The 26,040-nt window shown below is 44.0% G+C and overlaps 1 protein-coding gene across 2 annotated transcripts in view; it reads right to left on the bottom strand.

The window, feature by feature from the left end:
• ROR2 (receptor tyrosine kinase like orphan receptor 2) overlaps positions 1–26,040 on the bottom strand; it is a 298,198-nt gene continuing 272,158 nt past the window's right edge. For both annotated transcript variants that reach the window (XM_063913671.1, XM_063913670.1), the window contains exons 5-9: positions 20,334–20,461; positions 6,616–6,930; positions 5,759–6,004; positions 3,605–3,810; positions 1–2,426 (exon numbers count right to left, since the gene is read on the bottom strand). In XM_063913671.1, the coding sequence (XP_063769741.1) occupies positions 1,008–2,426; positions 3,605–3,810; positions 5,759–6,004; positions 6,616–6,930; positions 20,334–20,461 (2,314 nt within the window). In that variant the 3' untranslated portion in view covers positions 1–1,007. The remainder of the gene's footprint in view (positions 2,427–3,604; positions 3,811–5,758; positions 6,005–6,615; positions 6,931–20,333; positions 20,462–26,040) is intronic.

Raw genomic sequence — 26,040 nt, 5'->3', positions numbered from 1 at the left:
TTTCTGCATAACCTTTATTAAAATCTCAGAACCGTGATACAACAAAAATCGCACTTTGTGAGGAACAAAGGCATGAAATGAATTGACCTGTTTAGGCATTTATATTTAAAACACAGAAATTTTACAATAAACTGTATCCAAGGAGGATAATGTAAACAGTTAAATTACAAAGGCATTCTTCTGATCAAAATGCTTCATTTAAAAAAAAAATGTATATAAAAGATGAGAAAACATAAATTACACTTAAACGACTGTACATGATTTAAGGCAACAACCAAAACAGCACCCGATGTAATGCTGTTTTATTTCACTTTCAAACGAAATACTTCTTTTTGTCCTAAAGAGAGTTTTGCAAAGGTCTTCATATCAGACAAATATCTTTGTAGCTGCTTCAGCAGTTTATATTTCTTTTTAAGCATAGTTAAATACTAAACTAAAATGGAAAATTAAAAAACAGATCTCCAAAGTCTTCCACTCACAAGTTTAGTTAGTGCATGGTACATCATGTATAGGGATCAATTGCACTTGGTGAAAATGAACCAATACAAAGGACATTCTCTCCATTCTCAAAAGCGGACCTATGTGACACTCCATCTTGTTACAGTTCACGTCTCTGTAGGTAATCACTTGCCGCTGTGGCACACCCTGTAGGATACAGTGCAGGGATAGTAAGGACATTTTTTTTTACATAGTCCAATACATTGTCCTCTCTTTGTTCCCTAAATATTGGCATGTATGTTTACCAAATGTACAATCACAGTCTGGGTTACACAAGTTGTGCTCTGGTACTAGGCTGTATGTTGCACAGCAACAGTACTTTACATTTTATTACAAAAGTAGTGTCCCTGTCCAATATTCTGTGTGTTGCTGCCGTCAACACCATGGAAGAATAAACTAGTGTACATAGCTCTAGCTTGAGCTTGAATTATGGCACCATGTGAATTTTTTTGTTTCAGTTAGTTTTACTATTCAAGTCATGAAGAAGTCTTCCATAAGGACAGCAGGTTTTAAGCTTCTGACTGAATATCTGTTTCGTCTAATGGAGATGTATCATTATCACCCAGCAATTCCGTCTCTGGAACAGATCCTTCTTCTTCCACTTGAATACGGCTTTGTGACATGTTTTCTTCTGTTAGATGTGCCTCATCACTTCCATCGGCAAGGAGGGCGACTCTGTCAGCCATGGAATTGTTTGAGGGTGCAGTCGTTACGTATCCAGTGCTGGTGGAGCCGCTCCCGCTATGGTGAGACCCAGGCTTTGGGATGATTTGTGGTTGCATTTGCTGAGGAGCCATTTGCATTGGTATTTGGACTGGATAAAAATAAGCAGCCATCTGTTGATAGCCATTGACTGGAATGTAGAGCTGAGGAGGTGACACCATTGGTCTAATCTGTCCTTTCATTGGTAAAAACTGTGGCTGTGGAAATGGCCTCCCTTTGGGCTTAAGTTCAACATACCTGGCATTGCTGACATTGCTAACTGGGCTCGTACTAAGAGAACTTGTCTGTGTGGTATTACTTGCTCCAGATGTTTGGGCAGAACTGTTGTAGTTAGACATGTTTTCCCATGTTCTTAGTCTGGTGTGAATGTCCTTAAATCTCGGTCTCCTAGCTGGAAACTCATTCCAGCATTCGAGTATGACGGAATATATCCAGGCTGGGCACTCATCTGGGCAAAGCAGCAACTGGCGGTTCCTTACCATTTCAATGACATCTTGGTTAGAATACCCACAGAATGGCTGCAGACCATAGCTGAAGATTTCCCACAACACTACTCCATAGGACCAGATATCAGAATCAATGGTGCACTTGCCATATGCAATGGCTTCTGGGGACATCCATCTTATAGGGAGCAGTGAATTGCCCACTAGTTTATAATAATCAGCAGAGTACACTTCTCGGAAGAGACCAAGATCAGAAATCTTAACAGCCAGTTTATCGAAGACTAAAATATTTCTGGCTGCCAAATCTTTGTGTACCACATGATGACTAGAAAGGTACTCCATTCCTGCAGCTATTTGAGTCACAATATGGAGGAAATCAGCTGGTTCCAAAGTGGACTTCACAGTTTTGTCATCATCTGTGCTACCAACATCAGAGTGTGGGGATCTCATGACTAGGAACTCATGGAGATCACTGAGTGGGGAGTAGCTAAATATCATGCTCATAGGCTGCTCCTTGGTCACAGTACCAAGAAGGCAAACAATGTTCGGATGTTGCAGCCTGGATCTCATTGTGGCTTCATGCTTAAATTCTTCTCGAAGAGCTACTTCAACTTTGTCTTTCAGTGTCTTTATAGCAACGGTCTGGGTTTGTTCCCCAGGGGCAGTACCAAACAGATGTCCCTTATACACTTTTCCAAAACGATCTTCTCCCAGCTCTTCCATAAACCTCACAGTAGAGAGGTTTATCTCTTTCACTTTGACCTAATAAAAAAAAAAAAAAGGCACATTAAAATAGAATTCATGTAAATAGTCAAAAGTTACTTATTGTACTTGGCATCAATTATATACAGACAGCTGATGTATACAGACTGGAACTCAGCCACAACCTTAACAACAAGGCCAAGTGTCTTTTAAATATGCAGAACTGTAGAAGTGCACGTGACTCTTAGGTATCACATTAAAAAATGGAGAAAACGCCCTGTATAGGTCAACGTTTCAGAGATGGCTGATTGCTCCGTTTACGTTGTTGCTGAATTTGAACCAGAGTGCCACCTACACTTCTATGTACAGATGTGTTCACATACATCTTTGCTGGATTCGTGCCAAACAGCCCCACTTAGCATGCCAGATTCCGTTGTGCTTCATATCCAGACTCAGTCGCACGTAGATATACAAGTGTCACATATAAAATTAATCAGCATAACGACGTATTTTCAGCAAAAACAAAAAAAGATTCCCTACGCTAGTGGAGTTGCACGGAACCTGTCACTCGCTCATCCCACACATCTCAAGCTGTGTGGCATAATGAGGCTAGATGTATAAGAACACATCTGTATATATACACAATCACCTGTCTATTGACATAATGGGGCATGAACTCCACAATAATGGTATACAATTCCCTAATATTAGTCAGTGGTGGAACCATACCACTGATGGCACGTTAAACTGCATTCCATATGTTATTCCACATGGTAACGATATTTTCTGGTGGCAGTGGCCTCTTTCAGCAGATAATATGAGGGGTACCTACACCAGTGACGTGCGGTGAGGCAGAGCCTCTCCTGTCATACCCCAGTATACTCTAAAGTTTTAACTATAAAAATTTGAAGAAAAATACAAAGAAGTTATTATAAATATTTCCTTTGTATTATTTTAATAATTTTTATTGTCAAAACTCTGGAGAATACACGGCACTGCCTCCCCTGCCTACCTTGTCTGCACTCTCTGATCAATGCTCACCAAATGTCCAGCAGTATATACTGCTGCACCTTTGTATAATGCCCACATCAACCCTCAGGTTCATAAATCAGTGTGTAAATCTGGCTCTGATACTAGCCAATGCCTACCCAGCCATTTACCTTACCGCACGTCACTTAATTATATGATATCTGCCATTCACCACTATTAATAGTGGTAAACATGACATACGCTCCTACCTGTTGCTTGTGTTGGTTCATCAGGGGCATCTCCATGTCCTGGCTGGGGGAGGCCATTAGCTGACGTCGCTGAGGGGTGGCGCCTGATGCTTTCTGTTTATTACGGCACATGCAGACTAGGAAGAAGAGGCAAGCGATGACCAAAGGGATTGCAATGCTGGGTACCAATATGTACAAGATTTCCATCTTTGTGTTTTCTCTGCTTCCTATCAACAAAGAAATAAGCGTTACTGTGATTATATACCACAATATGTACAACACATGTTGACATTTATGGAACTAGATCATCACAAAAAAAAAAGTATAACAGTTTTATCTGGCTGTATACAAGTATAGACAGGCTTGTCATCATTATTTTAGTATGCATAATAATGCTGAAAACAAAAGAAACCCCACAAAAAGTAGGATAAAAATCTTAACAGTCAAGCAATGTTAAAGATAAGAAATGACGTCAGGCTGCCTATACAAATGATCAGGAATATAGGGGGTATCCAATTAGATGCGCTAATTTTCCGGCTGATAAATAAATGGGCTGATTTTGACCAATGGTCATTGTGGGGCTATCTAATTATAGCCTGTTTTCACAGGCCAAAAAATGCCCCTTTTTCGGCCGATAACACGAGATCCGGGATAAGTATCTGGACCCATGTGTTATCATGGAAAAAAGGTTCTGCTACCGGGGATTATGCTTTGCGTGCTTGAGGCATGCAAAGCATAATCCTCGATAAGTGCTTGGTATCAGGGCTAATTGGATAGCCCATGGCGAATCCATTACCTGCAGTAAATTACTGCAGCTAATTGGATACCGGCCTTTGGCTATAATGCTGTTCAAGCTGAGCACATAGTATCCTTTTTGAAACTTTTAATACTAAAATAACAGAGAGAGCCTGATTCTGTATACCCCAGGTAAGGTGCAGGAGATGCAAACAAAAACACACAATACACATCCAGAATAGGTTGCAATCCTGGCTACATGGATGCTTTTCTCACATGCAAACACCCAGTTGCCTCCCAGTAATGCCCATTCAGCCATCGGTGAGAAGTGACTGAGATGTGCACAAATCGCTTGCAGCTGCTGTAAGATATGTACTGTATGCCGGCTGTAGCTCATGAGCAGTTTGCGATAAATCACAAGATGCATCTGTGTTCCGACATGCATGCAAATCAGAATCAGGCCCTCCGCATATGTCATACAAGCACTTTGTCATTAGAAGTAGGGGCCTGTAATATGTACAGTAGTACAGGGATGCACAGGCTACATTACCCTTATCTGTAGCACTAACACAGGATTTCAGAATGACCGATAATAACATGTATTATTGATGATTGTTTAAATAATCAGAATAAATTCTGATTTAAACTTTACAGCTGTACATGAAATAGATTAAAAACCATTATTCCTAATAATTTGGGAATGATTGTACCGTTTACTAAGCTACAAAGATAGAACAAGTGCCATTAATTATAAAAAGAAAAACAAAAAAAGCAGGCAAACTGATACAGCTATACAAGCACTGCCATAAAGTAATATAACACATGGAGCAAATATAATATATGCACAGAAGGGACTATGGGGGTCATTCAGATCTGATCGCTGCTGTGCGTTTTCGCACAGCGGGCGATCAGGTCCGAACTGCGCATGCACCGCATTGCACCGGCGCGTCGCACGGCTGCAACAGGGATTGCTGGTCAGCGACGGGATTGAGCGAAGGATCCATTTGCACAGGCATTTGCAAGGAGATTGACAGGAAGAGGCCGTTTGTGGGTGGCAACTGGCCGTGTTCAGGGAGTGTCCGTAAAAACACAGGCGGGACCAAGCGTTTTCAGGGAGGGTGTCTGACGTCAAATCTGGTCCCGAACAGCCTGATGTGATCGCAGCGGCTGAGTAAGTCCTGGGCTGCGCGGAGACTGCACAAAATTAGTTTGTACAGATCTGCTACACATGCGATTGCACACTTGCACAGCGAAAATACACTCTCCCTGTAGGCGGCAACTATCTGATCACAGCAAAAATTGCTGCCTATCGATCAGATCTGAATGATCCCCTATGTTCATTTAACTATTTACCTCCTATTTAAGAGAAAATATTTATTTATTTATTTACAGAGTACATTTTTCTTTAATGTACAAATATCTGATCATGTTGATACATACGGCAAGCAGGCACTTCACACAACTCTACGCGCACGTTCTTGTTAAGGGTGAAACACCAGGGACCCTCCATCTGGCCTCCAGGGTTACGGCAGTATGCATGCCCTCCGCCAATTTCTGGATAGTCAGCAGTGGACAGCTGGTGGTTGTGTGGAAACTGGCTGTTCCATGGTTGACACTGATGCCCAGACTTGGTGACACTGACTGACCCTCGGTAATCAACCCCGGTGCCATTGTAGCATTGCTGATCTAAAGAGAGAGAAGATTAATAACTGGCAATGCGGAGTCAGCAACCCATCCCACAGAAATACTCCCACCTGCTATCTGCAGAGAGGGGACAGCTATGAAATGATCCCTCTGTAGGACCTCTGCACGGGATTGGGTGATGTTTTGAAAACTACCAAGTTTTATTCTGGATTTGCCGCTAGTTTTAGCTCTGGTTTCTGTCCTGACCCTGCACATCTGGTGTGAGTGTCACAGCTTTTACACACACTAAACAAGAGCGCTAACCACATAACAGAAATAGACAATGTTATACATCAGCCAAGCTGTCTTTGAAGAATATTTACAAACAGCATACAGATATGTGTCTCTTGCTGTAACATGATCTCATGCTAATCAGTGAAACTATTCCTAGGTGGGCCTCACTGACAGACACCAGAGCATGCTGGGAGAGGGCACATCCATAGAGAGCCTCATTACACCAATGACCTTGCAACCATGCATAGCATGAGCACAGGGGGCAGATGGGAACCAGGCTGCAGATCTTTACTGGCCTTAAGATGGGCTCTTTGTAATCAAAGAAAGATGTCTGACAGCCACACACACAGAACTGCAAACAGCTAAGAAAAACAACTTACATCTGTTCATTCTCTCCATCGGGATTCCTATTCTCATGCAGTTTACAGCGTCAGGGCTCTCAGGCAGCGGAAGCTCCTCACAATTCGGAAGGTGAAGCTGCATCAGTATTAGGGGGTTGGAGCGAGCAATGTTGTATTCTTGATGGCACAGGTCATTTTCAAGCACTTCACACTCATCCCGACACAGTTCTCTTGGCTTTGGGGTGCGGGAGTGGTCATCGCATAGTGGGAACACAAAATGGCAGAAAGATGGGATAGCAAACTGGGAGCACTGGTCAGAGAGATGGGTGGATGTACCAATCATGGTGAATGCCGCTGAAAAAAAGAATACCAAATGATTTTATAGCATCTTGTAAAACAGTGTTTTTGTATTGGCTCGGTGGTTAAGTGCTCACTTTGTGTCTTTGGACAGTATATTTGTTTAACATTTATTTGTACATTAATGACAAGCAAGCACACCGTCTATTAAAGAGTAAACAGGTCTGCTAAAAAAATATATATCATACATTAAAAAAAAAAAAAAAAAGATTATTACATGAGACTTTCAGTTGACATTTGTTGTTTGGCATGATAATACACAACAAAACATGCAATAAAGCTACAATTAATGAGTCTAACGGTTTTCCTATGAATACAATCATATCCAGAGATATATGGAACTACAAAACCAAATACATATTAAAGGACTATTCCAGCCAAACAGTACAATGCTCTATTGTCTATATGCCATGGGAGAGTTGACATCCAACCAAAGCTATGAGTTGTTTTTGTATTAAATGTTTTTTATTGAATTTTCATAAGAATAGACAACCAAAATCCATCAAATAAACATAGACAGTAAAGTTATAAAATATACAAATGTAGTTTAGATAATGCACAATGTACATTCGAGACATGACATTTGGAACAGAAGACCAGAGATTATGAAACCGTACATGGGACTTATTATGCAAAGAAAGGGAAAAGGCATCCCGAACATTACTTATAAGTGGAATGACTACTTGGAACAGTCAGAGCATGTAGGAGCTGCAGATATCTCGAGTGGAGGCTGATCAAGGGATTTAATAGTGGAGGCTGATGAAGGGATTTAAGCACACCTGAAGCATATAACTGCCCAATAGAAACCACTCCCCACCTGCCCTAGACCTCCCTGGCTTGCAGTGCCGATAGCTCCGAAAATTCCTAAGAATGCCACAAAGGTGTAGCTGGATCCAAAACCCCAAGTCCGGGAGAGTTTTGTAACTAAACTTGTAACTTGAACTAACAGAGGGATCTTGGCATTGGACTGCCTACCACTAAATAATGCTTGAAGAGGGGTATGGCACCTGGGCTTCCTAAAGGATCCAAATTCTGAGTCAATACCACAGATGAGCTAACTGGAAAGTATAGTAATAAAACCAGAAATGATCCTTGACCAAAGAGGAAATAACGCTGTTTATTTAAATTTTTTAGGGGGAGAAAAACTGGAGAATGCTGAAAGACGTATAAAGGTTTGGGCTGTAGAACCATTTTAAGTAAATGAACATGACCAGTGAGAGAGAGAGAGAAGATGTAGTTTACTACACACTCTCACATGATTCCTCAGGTAATCCACTTGGGCATACCTCCTAACTTTGATCCGTTGGGAAGAGGGACAACTGCGCTTGCCAGAGGCACGCACCTTATATAGCAAAAGGGGGAGTGGCCTCACAGTAAATGCTGCGATCTTGAGCCACACCCCCATTTTCATCTCTGTGGGTGCATGCCTACTACAATGGAAGAGGCACAAGGGGACACACAGTATGCGGACATCTAAGGGGAAAAATGCAGGACTTGTCCCAATTTATAGAATGTCCAGAAAAAACTGTCAAACTGATATATTAGAATACGGAACAATAGACATGGAGCTATGATTATTCAGAAATAAAAAGTTACATGTCATCGGCATATAGACCCCGGCTGCTCTGATGAGCCTGTATTAAGCATGCTAAGGGATAAATAGCTATGGCAATCACAGCAGGTGATAAGCTTGCCTTGTACAAAGAAAAGGAGGAGAAAATAAAACCATTAACAAATATAAAAGTTAAATCCATTTATTAAATCTGGGGCGCCTCCGAAACATTTTCCAATAGCTCAAAAAACACGGGTAAATGCACGGGGACGCGCATTTACCCTTTTTTTTTGCTAGTGGAAACGGCTCCCTCAGGAAAAACCCGGATCAAGTGACCCGGGAATCCTATCCGGGTAGCTACCTGGGTAGGACACGGGAATGATCCGGGTAAGGTGTAGTGTAAACAGAAGCAGTGTCGATGCGACACGGGTCCCGTTTACACTGTATGTGATCTCCCAGCGCCGCCCCTGCCGTGTCACCAGCAGCGTCACCAACTCGGCAATATGCCGGGATGGTGACTGCTGATGGGAAAGGGGCCGATGCGGGTCGCAGCCCGGTAGAACCCGTGTCAGGTTCCCGGCTGCGACCCGCATCGTCAGATGGAAAAGGGGTAATAGTCTCCCACAGGAAGGGCCACTTCACTGTGTCACAAGCCTTAGCGGCCTTTAACAAGACACCTACTAAGGATAATTCCTGCTGGTGAGAGAACAAAAGGTTAATGGAAGTGGACTTGCCCGACTTAAACAACATGGGGCCTCGGTGGATCAGAAGTGTAATCACCTGGTTGAGCCTTGTAGCTAGCTCTTTAGCTAAAATCTTAATGCCTGGGGAGAAGGGATATAGATAATAAGAGTTAGGAACTCCTGGATCCTTCCCTAGCTTATACAGGACAATAATACGGGCCTCTGACACAGATTGGGGAAGAAGTGTTTCCTCATACAACTGATTATACAGCTCAAGGAGACAATGCATACAGAAATGACCATTTCTTTAGTAAAGCTCCGTAGGTACCCCATCAAGTTCAGAAGCCAGGGAAGGAGCAAATGCCAATATTTACCTTTTCCAACATAACTGAAGAGTCTAAATAATCCCTAGCCTCTGCAGATAAGGTGCATTGGCTGCTAGGTAGGACTGCAGGTCCGTCAAATTACATGTCAATCTAGATATATAAAAATTCTGATAAAATTGCACAAAGGCAATGGCAATTTACAGGATCTGTAACTGAACCACCCCATCAGGATTAGGAATCTCCACCACAACCAAAGAGGATCACTCAGTCCTAGCTAAGTGGGCAAGACAATCCCCAGCCTATTTACAAAAGCATATTGGGAATGCAAAGCATACATCTCTCTGTAATTAGATTTAGTGGTAAATAAATAACCATACCATTCCTTTTGAGTAGTTAGCCAGGCTATTCTAGATGATTTCAGAGCATCTGCCAGATAAACTGGTTTTTACAAAAAGCCTCTACGGAATACATACTAATTACCGGCGATCGGGAATGCCGGCTGTCAAGAAACCGAAGGCGGTATCCCAGCCGCCAGTATGCCGGCAGTGGGGCGAGAATAGTAGGTGTAACTCTTGATACTTGATACTGAAAGCCTTCAGTAAAGCAACCCACTTAATCAGAGTACCTCTCAAAGTTTTAAATGCATCCCACACTACCAAAAACCAGGGTAGAGGTATGCTGCATTCACACCGCAAATGCCGGGTCCTACCCGGTAAGACAAACGTGTACTTACCGGGTGGGATCCGGCATTTGCGCTCCGTTGCAGGCTTCCCGACCCGGCAATATACCGGGTCGGTTGCCATGACAACGGAGGCCGCAGCAGCAGCAGGGGCGGGGGTGGAGGCGGCGTCGGGAGATGAGCTCATCTCCAGCGCCGCCTCTCCCTATCTTGTGAATGGGAACCGTGTCGCATCGACACGGCTCCCATTCACACCGCACCTGACCCGGTAATCAACCCGGGTAAAACCCTTCTTTTTTACCGGGTTGATTTACCGGGTCAGGCGACCCGCTAAATCGGCCAGTGTGCTTTCACATCGCACACTGACCCGGTTCGACACGGCAATATGCCGTGTCGGTACCGGGTTATTTGTGCGATGTGAAAGGGGTAGTAGAGTCCTGATTGAAAGGAAAAAACCTTCCCAACCAACATCCAGTTTAAATTCAGGCCCCATTCACATCAGCCAGAACAGGCTGAGCTTCCAAAAGGGTTGCCCACACTAGTTCACCAGATCATAGAACTGAATTCCTCCCTTAGTGACCATGTAGCAAAAAATAAGATTTTACTTACCGGTAAATCTATTTCTCGTAGTCCGTAGAGGATGCTGGGGACTCCGTAAGGACCATGGGGATAGACGGGCTCCGCAGGAGACATGGGCACTTTAAGAAAGAATTTAGTTCCTGGTGTGCACTGGCTCCTCCCTCTATGCCCCTCCTCCAGACCTCAGTTAGAGAAACTGTGCCCAGGGGAGACGGACAGTACGAGGAAAGGATTTTGTTAATCCAAGGGCAAGATTCATACCAGCCACACCAATCACACCGTATAACTTGTGATAACTGCCCAGTTAACAGTATGAAAACAACATATCATCAGGTCAAGACCGATGCAACTATAACATAACCCTTATTGAAGCAATAACTATATACAAGTATTGCAGAAGAAGTCCGCACTTGGGACGGGCGCCCAGCATCCTCTATGGACTACGAGAAATAGATTTACCGGTAAGTAAAATCTTATTTTCTCTAACGTCCTAGAGGATGCTGGGGACTCTGTAAGGACCATGGGGATTATACCAAAGCTCCCAAACGGGCGGGAGAGTGCGGATGACTCTGCAGCACCGATTGAGCAAACATGAGGTCCTCCTCAGCCAGGGTATCAAACTTGTAGAATTTTGCAAAAGTGTTTGAACCCGACCAAGTAGCAGCTCGACACAGCTGTAGTGCCGAGACCACTCGGGCAGCCGCCCAAGAAGAGCCCACCTTCCTAGTGGAATGGGCCTTTACCGATTTTGGTAACGGCAAACCAGTTGTAGAATGCGCTTGCTGAATCGTGTTACAAATCCAGCGAGCAATAGTTTGCTTTGAAGCAGGGGCACCAATCTTGTTGGATGCATACAGGACAAACAGCGCTTCAGTTTTCCTGACTCTAGCCAGTCTGGCTACGTAAATTTTCAAAGCCCTGACCACATCAAGTAACTCGGAATCCTCCAAGTCACGTGTAGCCACAGGCACCACAATAGGTTGGTTCATATGAAAAGATGAAACCACTTTTGGCAGAAATTGCGAACGGGTCCGCAATTCTGCTCTATCCAAATGGAAAACCAAATAGGCTTTAATGTGACAAAGCCGCTAATTCAGACACTCGCCTAGCCGAAGCCAAGGCTAATAACATGACCACCTTCCACGTGAGATATTTCAACTCCACCGTTTTAAGTGGTTCAAACCAGTGTGACTTTAGGAAACTTAACACCACGTTAAGATCCCAAGGTGCCAACGGAGGCACAAAAGGAGGCTGAATATGCAGCACTCCCTTTACAAAAGTCTGAACTTCTGGGAGAGAAGCCAATTCTTTTTGAAAGAAAATGGATAGGGCCGAAATCTGGACCTTAATGGAACCTAATTTAAGGCCCAAATTCACTCCAGTTTGTAGGAAGTGAAGGAAACGGCCCAGATGGAATTCTTCCGTAGGAGCATTCTTGGTCTAACACCAAGAAACATATTTTCGCCATATACGGTGATAATGTTTTGCTGTTACTTCCTTCCTAGCCTTTATCAGCATAGGGATAACCTCAACCGGAATGCCTTTTTCTGCTAGGATCCGGCGTTCAACCACCATGCCGTCAAACGCAGCCGCGGTAAGTCTTGGAACAGACAGGGTCCCTGTTGCAACAGGTCCTGTCTTAGAGGAAGAGTCCACGGATCTTCTGTGAGCAGTTCCTGCAGATCTGGATACCAGGTCCGTCTTGGCCAATCTGGAACAATGAGGATTGCTCTCACTCCTTTTCTTCTTATTATCCTCAACACCTTTGGTATGAGAGGAAGAGGAGGAAATACATAGACTGACCGGAACACCCACGGTGTCACTAGGGCGTCTACCGCTACTGCCTGAGGGTCTCTTGACCTGGCGCAATACCTCTGTAGCTTTTTGTTGAGGCGGGACGCCATCATGTCTATCTGTGGCAGTTCCCACTGACTCACAATCTGTGCGAAGACTTCTGGATGAAGTCCCCACTCTCCTGGGTGTAGGTCGTGTCTGCTGAGGAAGTCTGCTTCCCAGTTGTCCACTCCCGGAATGAACACTGCTGACAGTGTGCTTACATGATTCTCCGCCCAGCGAAGAATTCTGGTGGCTTCCGCCATTGCCACTCTGCTCCTTGTGCCGCCTTGGCGGTTTACATGAGCCACTGCGGTGATGTTGTCTGACTGGATCAGAACTGGTCGGTTGCGAAGTAAGGTCTCCGCTTGACGTAGGGCGTTGTATATGGCCCTTAGCTCCAGGATGTTGATGTGAAGACAAGTCTCTTGACTTGACCAAAGACCCTGGAAATTTCTTCCCTGTGTGACTGCTCCCCAACCTCGGAGGCTTGCGTCCGTGGTCACCAGGATCCAGTCCTGAATGCCGAATCTGCGGCCCTCGAGAAGGTGAGCACTCTGCAGCCACCACAGTAGTGACACCCTGGCCCTGGGGGACAGGGTGATCAACCGATGCATCTGAAGATGTGACCCGGACCACTTGTCCAGTAGGTCCCATTGGAAAGTCCTCGCATGGAACCTGCCGAAGGGAATGGCCTCGTATGACGCCACCATCTTTCCCAGGACTCGAGTGCAATGACGCACTGACACCTGTTTTGGTTTCAATAGGTTCTTGACCAGAGTCATGAGTTCCTGGGCCTTCTTTATCGGGAGATAAACCCTCTTCTGGTCCATGTCCAGAATCATGCCCAAGAAGGGTAGACGAGTCGTAGGAACCAACTGCGACTTTGGAATATTGAGAATCCAGCTGTGTTGCTGTAACATTTTCAGTGAAAGAGATACGCTGTTCAGCAACTGCTCTCTTGATCTCGCTTTTATGAGGAGATCGTCCAAGTACGGGATAATTGTGACACCTTGCTTCCGCAGGAGCACCATCATTTCCGCCATTACTTTGGTGAAAATCCTCGGGGCCGTTGAGAGACCAAACGGCAACGTCTGAAATTGGTAATGACAATCCTGTACCGCAAATCTTAGGTACGCCTGATGAGGTGGATAAATGGGGACATGAAGGTACGCATCCTTTATGTCCAGTGACACCATAAAATCCCCCCCTTCCAGGCTTGCGATGACCGCTCTTAGCGATTCCATCTTGAACTTGAACCTTTTCAAGTATAGGTTCAGAGATTTTAAATTCAATATGGGTCTGACCGAACCGTCCGGTTTCGGGACTACAAACATGGTCGAATAATAACCCCTTCCCTGTTGAAGGAGGGGAACCTTGACCACCACGTGCTGAAGATACAATTTTTGTATTGCGTTTAACACTATTTCCCTTTCTTGGGGGGAAGATGGTAGGGCCGATTTGAAATACCGGCGAGGAGGCACCTCTTCGAATTCCAGCTTGTAACCCCGAGACACAATTTCTATTGCCCAAGGATCCACCTGGGAGTGAACCCACATGTGGCTGAAATTCCGAAGACGTGCCCCCACCGGGCCCGACTCCCCAGCATCATGCGGTGGATTTTGCAGAGGCTGGTGAGGACTTCTGTTCCTGGGAACTAGCTGTGTTGTGCAGCTTTTTTCCTCTGCCCCTACCTCTGGCAAGAAAGGACGCACCTCGGACTTTCTTGTTTCTTTGTGAACGAAAGGATTGCATTTGATAATGTGGTGCTCTCTTAGGCTGTGAGGGAACATAAGGCAAAAAAATTGACTTTCCAGCTGTAGCTGTGGAGACCAGGTCCGAGAGACCTTCCCCGAACAATTCCTCACCCCTGTAAGGTAAAACCTCCATATGCCTTTTTGAGTCGGCATCACCTTTCCATTGCCGAGTCCACAGGACCCTTCTGGCAGAAATCGACATAGCGTTTATTCTAGAACCCAGTAGACTAATGTCTCTTTGAGCATCTCTCATATATAGGACAGCGTATTTTATATGCCCCAGGGTCAATAATACAGTATCCTTAAAAAAAATGGAATGACACAGCGCCACTTGTGAGGTGGGTTCTCAGTAAAATATATAAAATATATAAAACAAAATTGCTGATAAAACACACGTAACCTTGCTAGAAGGTGTCTGCCAACCCTTAAGAATGCAGTCCTGGTACAGTACTGCTTGGAAATGTATAGAAATGGGGGGAATAAGGGTACCGGCGACTTGTGTTGTTTAAAATGCAATAGTTAAAAATAGATTTTAAAAGCCAAAAAATATGTAATAATACAAACGAGCTTTAATATCACATAAAAGCGAATTACAACATAAAACGTACTTCAGAATATTAATAAAAGCATAAAAACATAAACCCTTTGAAGAAGTCAGTTGTGACGAAACGCGTTGGACTCCCTGTGGTGACTCCCTTGCCTATTTTTAAAGAGTTAAGTCAGAACTTCCTTACCTTTTTACAAAGACCTTTTATGTTTTTATGCTTTTATTAATATTCTGAAGTACGTTTTATGTTGTAATTCGCTTTTATGTGATATTAAAGCTCGTTTGTATTATTACATATTTTTTGGCTTTTAAAATCTATTTTTAACTATTGCATTTTAAACAACACAAGTCGCCGGTACCCTTATTCCCCCCATTTCAATACAGTATCCTTATCTAGGGTATCCAATTCCTCAGATAAGGTATCCGTCCATGCCGCTACAGCACTACACACCCAGGCCGACGCAATTGCCGGTCTTAGTAAGGTACCTGAATGTGTATAAATGGACTTCAGGGTAACCTCCTGTTTGCGGTCAGCAGCATCTTTGAGGGTAGCCGTATCCTTGGATGGCAGGGCTACCTTTTTGGATAAGCGTGTTAAAGCTTTGTCCACCCTAGGGGAGGATTCCCATCGTAGCCTATCCGTTGGCGGGAAAGGATACGCCATAAGAATCCGTTTGGAAAGCTGCATTTTCTTATCTGGAGATTCCCAAGCTTTTTCACATAACTCATTCAGTTCGTGTGAGGGGGGAAAAGTTACCTCAGGCTTCTTTCCCTTATACATATACACCCTCGTGTCAGGGACAGGGGTTTCCTCTGTTATGTGCAAAACATCCTTTATTGCTATAATCATATATCGAAGGGATTTAGCCAATTTTGGCTGTAACTTAGCATCATCGTTATCGACACTGGAGTCAGAATCCATGTCGGTATCTGTGTCAACAATTTCGGATAGTGGGCGCTTATGAGACCCTGACGGTCCCTGCGACAGATGGTCACCTGACTGTCCCAATGCATCAACCTTGTCAAATCTTTTATGCAAGGAATTAACATTATCATTTAAAACCTTCCACATATCCATCCAATCAGGTGCCGGCGCCGTCGGCAGAGACACCACATTCATTTGCTCCCGCTCCTCTCCCACATAGCCTTCCTCATCAGACATGTCGACACAAGCGTACCGACACACCACACACACACAGGGAATGTCCTTTCTGAAGACAGTTCCCCCACAAGGCCCTTTGGAGAGACAGAGAGAGAGTATGCCAGCACACACCCCAGCGCTATAATATCCCAGGAATAACACAGTAACTTAATGTTAACCCAGTAGCTGCTGTATGTATAGTTATTGCACCTAATTATGTGCCCCCCCCCCCCCCCTCTCTTTTCAACCCTCTTCTACCGTGTATCAGCAGGGGAGAGTCCGGGGAGCTTCCTCTCAGCGGTGCTGTGGAGAAAAAATGGCGCTGGTGAGTGCTGAGGGAGAAGCCCCGCCCCCTCGACGGCGGGCTTCTGTCCCGCTTATACAGTAATTTTGGCGGGGGCTCATACATATATACAGTGCCCAGCTGTATATATGTGTACTTTTGCCAACATGAGGTCCCAAATGCTGCCCAGGGCGCCCCCCCCTGCGCCCTGCACCCTTACAGTGCAGAGTATGTGAGGTGTGTGGAGCAATGGCGCACAGCTGCAGTGCTGTGCGTTACCTCTAGTGATGATCATGAAGTCTTCTGCCGCCTGTGAAGTCTTCTTTTCTTCTCATACTCACCCGGCTTCTATCTTCTGGCTCTGCGAGGGGGACGGCGGCGCGGCTCTGGGACGGACGGCGAGGGTGAGATCCTGCGTACCAATCCCTCTGGAGCTAATGGTGTCCAGTAGCCTAAGAAGCAGGACCTAGCTTCAGAGAGTAGGGCTGCTTCTCTCCCCTCAGTCCCTCGATGCAGGGAGTCTGTTGCCAGCAGAGCTCCCTGAAAATAAAAAATCTAACAAAATACTTTCTATCAGTAAACTCAGGAGAGCTCACTGAAAAGCACCCAGCTCCTCTGGGCACAGTATCAAACTGAGGTCTGGAGGAGGGGCATAGAGGGAGGAGCCAGTGCACACCGGGAACTAAATTCTTTCTTAAAGTGCCCATGTCTCCTGCGGAGCCCGTCTATCCCCATGGTCCTTACGGAGTCCCCAGCATCATCTAGGACGTTAGAGAAATTTATATTTTAGAATGCATGTCATCATAAACTACAGGAGTTGTATACTCACCCGTAAATAAAAAGAGATAATTCTGACGATCGCTTACTCTGTTCTCTGCCTTGCAACTGATTATATGCTGTTCTTTCTGGCACTTAAAGGACAGTCTTTCAAAAGGGTGTAGTATGGTATGCCGGCGGCCAGGCTCCCGGCGACCAGCATACCGGCGCCGGGAGCCCAACCGCCGGCATACCGACAGCGTGGCGAGCGCAAATGAGCCCCTTGCGGGCTCGCTGTGCTAGCCACGCTGCGCTCGTCAAGCTGCGTGCACGGTGGCGCGCTATGCCCGCCATGCTATTTATTCTCCCTCCAGGGGGGTCGTGGACCCCTACAAGGGAGAATATCTGTCGGTATGCCGGGTGTCGGGATTCCGACGCCGGTATACTGTGCGCTGGGATCCCGACATTCGGTAACATGAAGACCACCCTTTCAAAATACTCCTAAACTGTCTATGTTCAAAAACAGCATTACCCAAAAATGGATGTAGGCAATGCATTTAAGTGTACAGCACTGTGCTCTTTATATATAATTCTATAATTATCATAGCACATATTATTTGCTTTTCTGTTGTTTTTTTTTGAACAGGTAAAGGAAGAAGAAAAAAGAAAAATTGTCTGCAGCATTCACTGCTTGAAAAATGGAATTTATTGACCTAAGTCAGTGATTATAACAACGCATCTCCCATTCTGCTAGATATTCTGAAGAGGTTTAGTTCCATCCTTAGACTGTTAATGCTTTGAGATTGTAATTTGCAGCAAGCAGTGGGTCTGACACAGAATGCACGCCTGCTTATGTGAATTGGCACTGCACATGCTCTAGTGATGGGTACACACGGGTTGGGTATGCGTGACCGGCGCTGGGGATCCCGGCGGTCAGCATACCGACTGCGGGATCCTGGCGGCGGAAAGCCGGAAGGGGGGAAGGCAAGCCCCTTGCAGGCTTGGTGGCGATCCACAGGTTCACGAGTGGGAATAGTCCCTGCTAGTCGGCATGCCGACTGTCGGGATTTAGAGAGGGACAGGATGTGGCCATCGGTAATGTGACCAGCCGTCTCGTGACTGCCGGTCACATAATTACATCCCGTACAGACATATGTGGGCAATACAGAGCCGACGCACTCCAATCTCATGTACACTTACAATTTAAGAGACTGCACTGGATGGTAATGGGGCTTTCTCCCATAAGCAAACTATAGAACCGCATACAAATGTAACAAATGTTAAAAAACAAACAAAAAAAAACGTTCAAGACTGAAGGGGTAAACTGCTATGAAACGTATTGTAATGTGAAGGTTTTCAACATTAGGGGGCGCCAAACCATAGTGTTACATAAATGCTTTGTACAAAGCATGGGCCCTCATTCCGAGTCGTTCGCTCGTTAATTTTCTTCGCATCGCAGCGTTTTTCTGCTTAGTACGCATGCGCAATGTTCGCACTGCGACTGCGCCAAGTAATTTTGCTATGAAGATAGTTTTTTTACTCACGGCTTTTTCTTCGCTCCGGCGATCGTAATGTGATTGACAGGAAATGGGTGTTACTGGGCGGAAACACAGTGTTTTATGGGCGTGTGGATAAAAACGCTACCGTTTCCGGAAAAAACGCGGGAGTGGCTGGAGAAACGGGGGAGTGTCTGGGCGAACGCTGGGTGTGTTTGTGACGTCAAACCTGGAACGACAAGCACTGAACTGATCGCAGATGCCGAGTAAGTCTGAAGCTACTCTGAAACTGCTAAGTAGTTTGTAATCGCAATATTGCGAATACATCGGTCGCAATTTTAAGAAGCTAAGATTCACTCCCAGTAGGCGGAGGCTTAGCGTGTGTAACTCTGCTAAAATCGCCTTGAGAGCGAACAACTCGGAATGAGGGCCATAGTAAATTGACAGTCTTATCTTACAAACTTCCCTACAAAGAAGCCTACTCAGAGCTTACTGAAAGAAAATAAACTACTTGAACATTATTTAATACATAATAAAGTCTTCAGAAAAGCTGTACTTTAATTAGTGTCTATAAAAAAAAAAAAAACCGTGAAAAATAGCAGATAAACTACAGAACTCATACATGGAAACATAAGAATACTGTACGCATTACTTTCTGACCTCAGCAGTATTCCCTTAATGTTTTGAGATGTATATCAAGTCACCTTCCATTTACTGGGCATCACAATAGAGTACTACACTGTGAGCACACAAAGAGGGACATGTAGTAAGCAGTGATAACAGTGGAGAAGTGAGCCAGCGGAGAAGTTGCCCAAGGCAACCAATCAGCATTGACGTAACATTTATAATTTACATACTATAAAATTATACAGAGCTGCTGATTGGTTGCCATGGGCAACTTCTCCACTGGCTCACTTCTCCACTTTGATCACTGCTTAGTACATGTCCCCCGATGACTACCATATATGGGTCTATTCAATTACTGTCGGATTTTTTAAAAAGTCGGAAAAACGTCACTTTCCGACTTTTTTATGTCGAATTTGGATTCGACCTATTCGATTATAGTGCCGTTTTTTCTACTTTTTAAAAAATCTGACTTGTCGGCGTATTAGCTGCGGATCCACGTGTTTTGTCAGGGTTGCGGGCGATTCCAACAGTTTTTTGGCCCGTTTTCGACAATGGGGGTAATTCCAAGTTGATCGCAGCAGGATTTTTGTTAGCAGTTGAGCAAAACCATGTGCACTGCAGGGGAGGCAGATGTAACATGTGCAGAGAGAGTTAGATTTGGGTGTGGTGAGTTCAATCTGCAATCTAAATTGCAGTGTAAAAATAAAGCAGCCAGTATTTACCCTGCACAGAAACAAAATAACCCACCCAAATCTAACTCTCTCTGCACATGTTATATCTGCCTCCCCTGCAGTGCACATGGTTTTGCCCAACTGCTAAAAAAATTCCTGCTGCGATCAACTTGGAATTACCCCCAATGTCAATCCGACTTTAAAAAAAAGCTGGAATTGCCTGCAAATTTAATACTGAACTGTCGGATCTGCTCCGTTGGAGAGGATCCGACAGGCATTGAATAGACCATATAGATACCACTCAGTCTCTTACAATATTTTTTTTACTTTTAGAATGGACAGTAAATTGTTAACCTGTGGGACTTAACCCTAACACTGCTTTTATGCACTGGAACATGGCTTTTGTCAGGAAAATGTTTATATTACACGTGACAACAAAAATGACCACTCTACTGATTTGTAATCCCTACCTGTAATTCGGTTTTCAATTTCCCCCTGCATCTGGAGGGAATCCACATAAATGCTTCTGTTTCCAATAAATCTGGCGCAAGCAATGCCCCTGTAGGGCTGACAAAACCCATCTTCTTGATAGTCATCCCTGGGGGGAGAGAGAAAACATCAGTAACAGCATTCTTTTAGCAAGGCTGCAGATGTCTAGTTGTCAGACAGCTCTAGCTATGTATAACACAACTGTGAATGTATACACAGGACATGGAATAGAACAACTTCCCAGGTGCAACCTTTAAATAAATAATGTTACAACCTTCCCCCCCATAGACTGGTATATAATATATCTGTTGCTGGCTACATGCTTGGAGACTGGTGGGGAAGAGGTTAAGAAATTTTAGGAAATTGCTTTCAAAACATTTCTCCAGAATAAAGTGTAATGTAACTTTTTTTTTTTATTGTTTCAACTAAAAGTTCTTTATGTCTGGAGTCTGTACATAGGGCCTGATTCAAAGATTAACTGTAGCAAATACTTTTGCAGCTGCAAATTTGCACGCAGCAGCTGTGCAAAAATATGCAACTATTGCCCGGGAGTTGTGTACAGACACCCATAATCATCAACTCTGACTCGCCACTTGCGTACAAAGACGCAGCCATCGGACACACATCGGATAAACATTCACCATCTGAGTAAACTGCCATGGCTGCTGGAAGTAAGGCACTGAGCAATTTCAATTACATACGGGATTGCAGTCTCAAGCAATAACATCCCCCCCAAAAACAGTTGAGGCACGCCTGCGTTTGAGTCACAGCTCCCCCGTTACCTCCCCCAAAGACTCCGTGAATGTCAATAACTATGCAAAGAAATCCTCTCTGTGACCAAATACGTGACTTAGTGGGAGATGTACTAAGCCTTGGAGAGTGATAAAGCAGGGAGAGATAAAGTACCGGCCAATCAGCTGCTAATTGCCATGTTACAGGCTGTGTTTGAAAACTGACAGGAGCTGATTGATTGGTATTTTCTCTCTCTCTACTTTATTACTATCCAAGGCTTTGTACATCTGCCCCTTAGACGCATGCGCAGTGGCAAAAAAAATCACTTCACTGCATACACTGACATTGCATCCATCTATGAATCAAGTCCACAGCTGTTCATACCACACACGGTTGATCAACATTATTTGCTGCATGTTGCTATTTGTTTTATGTTATATTATTAGCACTTCTAATACCCCTTTCACATCGCACAAATAACCCGGTATCGACACGGCATATTGCCGTGTCGACCCGGGTCAGTGTGCGATGTGAAAGGTCCTTGGTCGTTTTAGCGGGTCGCCTGACCCGGTAATTCAACCCGGTAAAAAAGAAGGGTTTTACCCGGGTTGATTACCGGGTCAGGTGCGGTGTGAATGGGAGCCATGTCGATGCGACACGGTTCCCATTCACAGCATAGGGAGAGGCGGCGCAGGAGATGAGCTCATCTCCCGGCGCCGCCTCCACCCCCGCCCCTGCTGCTGCTGCTCCCTCCGCTGCTATGGCAACCGACCCGGTATATTACCGGGTCGGAAAGCCAGCAGCGGAGCGCAAATGCCGGATCCCACCCGGTAAGGACACGTGTCTCTTACCGGGTAGGATCCGGCATTTGCGGTCTGAAAGAAGCATTAGAAACATTTATTAAATATCAAACCAGGAGACACAAGGCTGAATCACAAGAATAATCTAGCCTAAAATAATCAAGGTTTAGAATCCATTGTAAACACCAGCAGAAAAACCTTTCCTACGATGAATGTGAGTAATTTATTAGACATGGCAGAAAAAAAACCATTCAGCATTTATAGCAAAATCAGAATGTACAGTATAAGTTTTATACAGTCTCTTTGTACACTGACCTTTATAGGTTATATGGTACCAATATAGACTTTGAGATTGTGTCAAAAACAAAACTGAGAAGCTCATTATTAAGCATGCCAGAAAATGTATTTGATAGATGATGAGTGTGGTATGCGTGACCAGCGGGGTCAGCATACTGACTCCGGGATCCCGGCAGGGGAATCCCAGCGGGGGGTGGCGAGTACAGCAAGCCCCTTGCAGGTGTCTCCTGACCGCCGGTCACATAACTACATCCCAGATAACCACCAACAGCAACTATCAGCCTGTGTGGGACGTCATCTTCTGACTACACTAGCCATCTACAATGGAGCACAAAGTGATCTGAGAGACCAAACGACTGGATGTCATCAGATTTGTCTCTCTCACATTTACACACGTAGGACAAGCTTAGGAGATATCACAATCCAACCAGGAACACACACAATTCTGAGCAGCTCAACATGAACTTCCTCTGAGTCACCAATAATAACTCTCTTATCTTTCTCATAATAACCACTCTACATGTGTCATCTGCACTTCAACTGACTGAGACATTAACGCCATTAAATGTGAATTACAGTCCAGAAAAAGAAATATAAAGAAAACAGAAGTAGAAAGCTGTTTCTAATAGGATTCTCACTAGGGTTTCTGTCACTATAGTATTTCTATCCCTGCAGTGTTTCTGTCTCTATAGACACATTAATAAAAAAACACCATACATAATTGATATTTTGCTGCTTTTCTTATTAACCGCCCGTATATATTGATAGAAAAATGATCATGTAAATGCATGGTGTTTTTCTAAACTTTAGCTAATATTATTCTTTTTAGGTGATGTTCATCCTTGGGCTGATGCCTGGCAGCTAAAGAGGGTAACAAAGGATAGGAGAACGGTGATAATATGAGCAATGAAAAGGTCAACAAAAGTAGCAGATTATTTCACTTAAAGCTATTTCCATGTTATCATCCATTGTAGGCTCTGAAAGGCTCCATGCTGGGATCTTAGAAGTCCTCCATAGATGAGAAAGTCTAAAGGGGGGTACTCACGGAGAGATCCATGCTTAAAATCTAAGCAATCTGACTAGATTGCTTAGGTTTTAAGCACAGATCACTCGTGTGTAGCACATCACTATTGCTGCTGCTAGATTGAGCCTGCATGCAGGCCAATCTAGCGGGTTGCTCACTTCACCCGCTGGGTGAAGTGAGCGGCCCCCGTCCACCCCCCGCATCGCTCAGCACACATCGCGCTGTGCTGAGCGGCGGGAGAGATGTGTGCTGAGCGGTTCGCTCAGCACACATCTCCCCCCATGTATACCCCCCTTAATACATCTGCGACAACTCCTATAGGAGTATCAGTGAATTGTGCAGGAATAAATCATCTGCATCTAAGATTTTGTGTGTCCTTTAAACAGAGACAATAATATATGTATATATATAGAGAGAGAAAGAGCGAGAGAGAGAGAGAGAGAGAGTAGTTGTAGACAAATGCACACTCTCTTCTTTAAATACTCGTTGGTGCTCCCTTTAATCCATTCCACTAGGTCCAGAATACACATAGTCTTGAAAAAGGGCACTCCAGTCATCCATAAGTAATACTTCATTTACTTACTTCCAGTGTGGCACTTAGAAATTGAACAATGGTGGCTCATTACACAAAAAATATAGAATCCAAAACGAAATGACGGATAAGTCCGTGATCTTTTATACTCAGAACTGCATTTGTATGTTACTATGCATCACTAGAGCATGATTATTGCCTGTGCATTTCGTATTGGATTCTATATTTTTTGTGTAATGAGCCACCATTGTTCAATTTCTAAGTGCCACACTGGAAGTGAGTAAATGAAGTATTACTTATGGATGACTGCAGTGCCCTTTTTCAAAACTATATATATATATATATATATATATATATATATAGCTCCAACCAAAAACGGCACTCAGAGACAATGTAGCAAAAAAAAAGACTTATATTCCCAAAGGTTAACGTTTCGAGGCTCAAAGCCCCGTCGTCAGGACAAAACAGCAACAGTCCTGACGACGGGGCTTTGAGCCTCAAAACGTTAACCTTTGGAAATATAAGTCCTTTTTTTGCTACATTGTCTCTGAGTGCCGTTTTTGGTTGGAGCTATATTCATTTCTGTTTCTGGCACCTGAGCACATTGAAAAGGTTATGGGAGTGCCGGCTGCTGCTGTATATATATATATATATATATATATATATATATATTTATATATATATACATTCCTGAACAAGGATAAACCAATCGATAGGTCTTTTAATTAAAATCATTTTGATAAAAGTATATAAAGATATTTATTCCTGCACATTTTTTTATCTATCTACTGTATATATATGAGACAGGAACGGGGTGAGGGGATGTCAGCAACAATATTGTGTCCTTGATGCAGCCCAACTAGGCCTGTGACCATATATAGAGAATGCTAGTTATATGAAGAATGCTACTGAGTCCAAGGTCTATGGGCCTAGGCTAATCATGATATCATTGTCACACTGGTGGCAGGACTACATGTATTTAATGACCATGAGTAACAGAATATAATAGTTAACATTTATTTTTAAAAGAGAAATGTAATAACTTACATTTCAACAAAGGATTTGCAATACTAAAGGATGTGCAATACTTTTAATTCACAATAAGGTTGCACTGAATCCGGGATTTGGTTTAGGATTCTACTAAATCCGGAGGGTTTTAGCAAGACTTTGTTTTGCCTGACACCTTACCATTTGGTTACACAGATCCAGTTCCCATTGTATCATTGCAAAAGAATCATAGACATTGAGGCCCTCATTCCGAGTCGTTCGCTCGGTATTTTTCATCGCATCGCAGTGAAATTCCGCTTAGTGCGCATGCGCAATATTCGCACTGCGACTGCGCCAAGTATCTTTGCTATGAAGATAGTATTTTTACTCACGGCTTTTTCATCGCTCCGGCGATCGTAATGTGATTGACAGGAAATGGGTGTTACTGGGCGGAAACAGGCCGTTTTATGGGAGTGTGGCTGAAAACGCTACCGTTTCCGGAAAAAACGCAGGAGTGGCCGGAGAAACGGGGGAGTGGTTGGGCGAACGCTGGGTGTGTTTGTGACGTCAAACCAGGAACGACAAGCACTGAACTGATCGCACAGGCAGAGTAAGTCTGGAGCTACTCTAAAACTGCTAAGTAGTTTGTGAGCGCAATATTGCGAATACATCGGTCGCAATTTTAAGATGCTAAGATACACTCCCAGTAGGCGGCGGCTTAGCGTGTGTAACTCTGCTAAATTCGCCTTGCGACCGATCAACTCGGAATGAGGGCCTGAGTTCAGAAGCTAAACTTAACAATCAGCTCTTATCAGACCTTTCTTGATTATTATAATTATTTGGAATTGGTTGGAATCTTTCATAAAAGGACTGTGTATTTGTCTGAATTGTAAATGAGAATATCATTTTGTATGCATTTTCTTCTCTGGTAGAGAAATAGTTAAAGTGTATTGCTTCTCAAAGACTATAATGTGCTGGGGTTGTGACTACATCATTTATAGCACAGCTGCAAAGTGGCCCAACACAATGTACATCCTGGGGCCATGCAAACATTCATTGAGTCAAGGAATGTTAGATAGCCAAGGGGCATTCCACACACACTAATCACAGGTTGTTAACGTGCTCCAAATTCTATTTCCCCGTTAACTGATCTTTTGACAAAATTGATAGTTAATTAGCTATGGATGCATTAATTGTATATCACAAGAGCTCCTTCTAAAGAACTGACCTGGAGTACTTTAGGTGGCTTGAAGCTTACAGAGATGGGATGAGGGGTGCAATATACAAAATTTTCTCTAACGTCCTAGAGGATGCTG

Source organism: Pseudophryne corroboree, chromosome 1, assembly GCF_028390025.1.
Source record: "Pseudophryne corroboree isolate aPseCor3 chromosome 1, aPseCor3.hap2, whole genome shotgun sequence".
NCBI classification, from domain to species: domain Eukaryota; kingdom Metazoa; phylum Chordata; class Amphibia; order Anura; family Myobatrachidae; genus Pseudophryne; species Pseudophryne corroboree.
The sequence above is the reverse complement of the archived record's forward strand: the minus strand, read 5'-3'. Positions and strand labels throughout refer to the sequence as shown.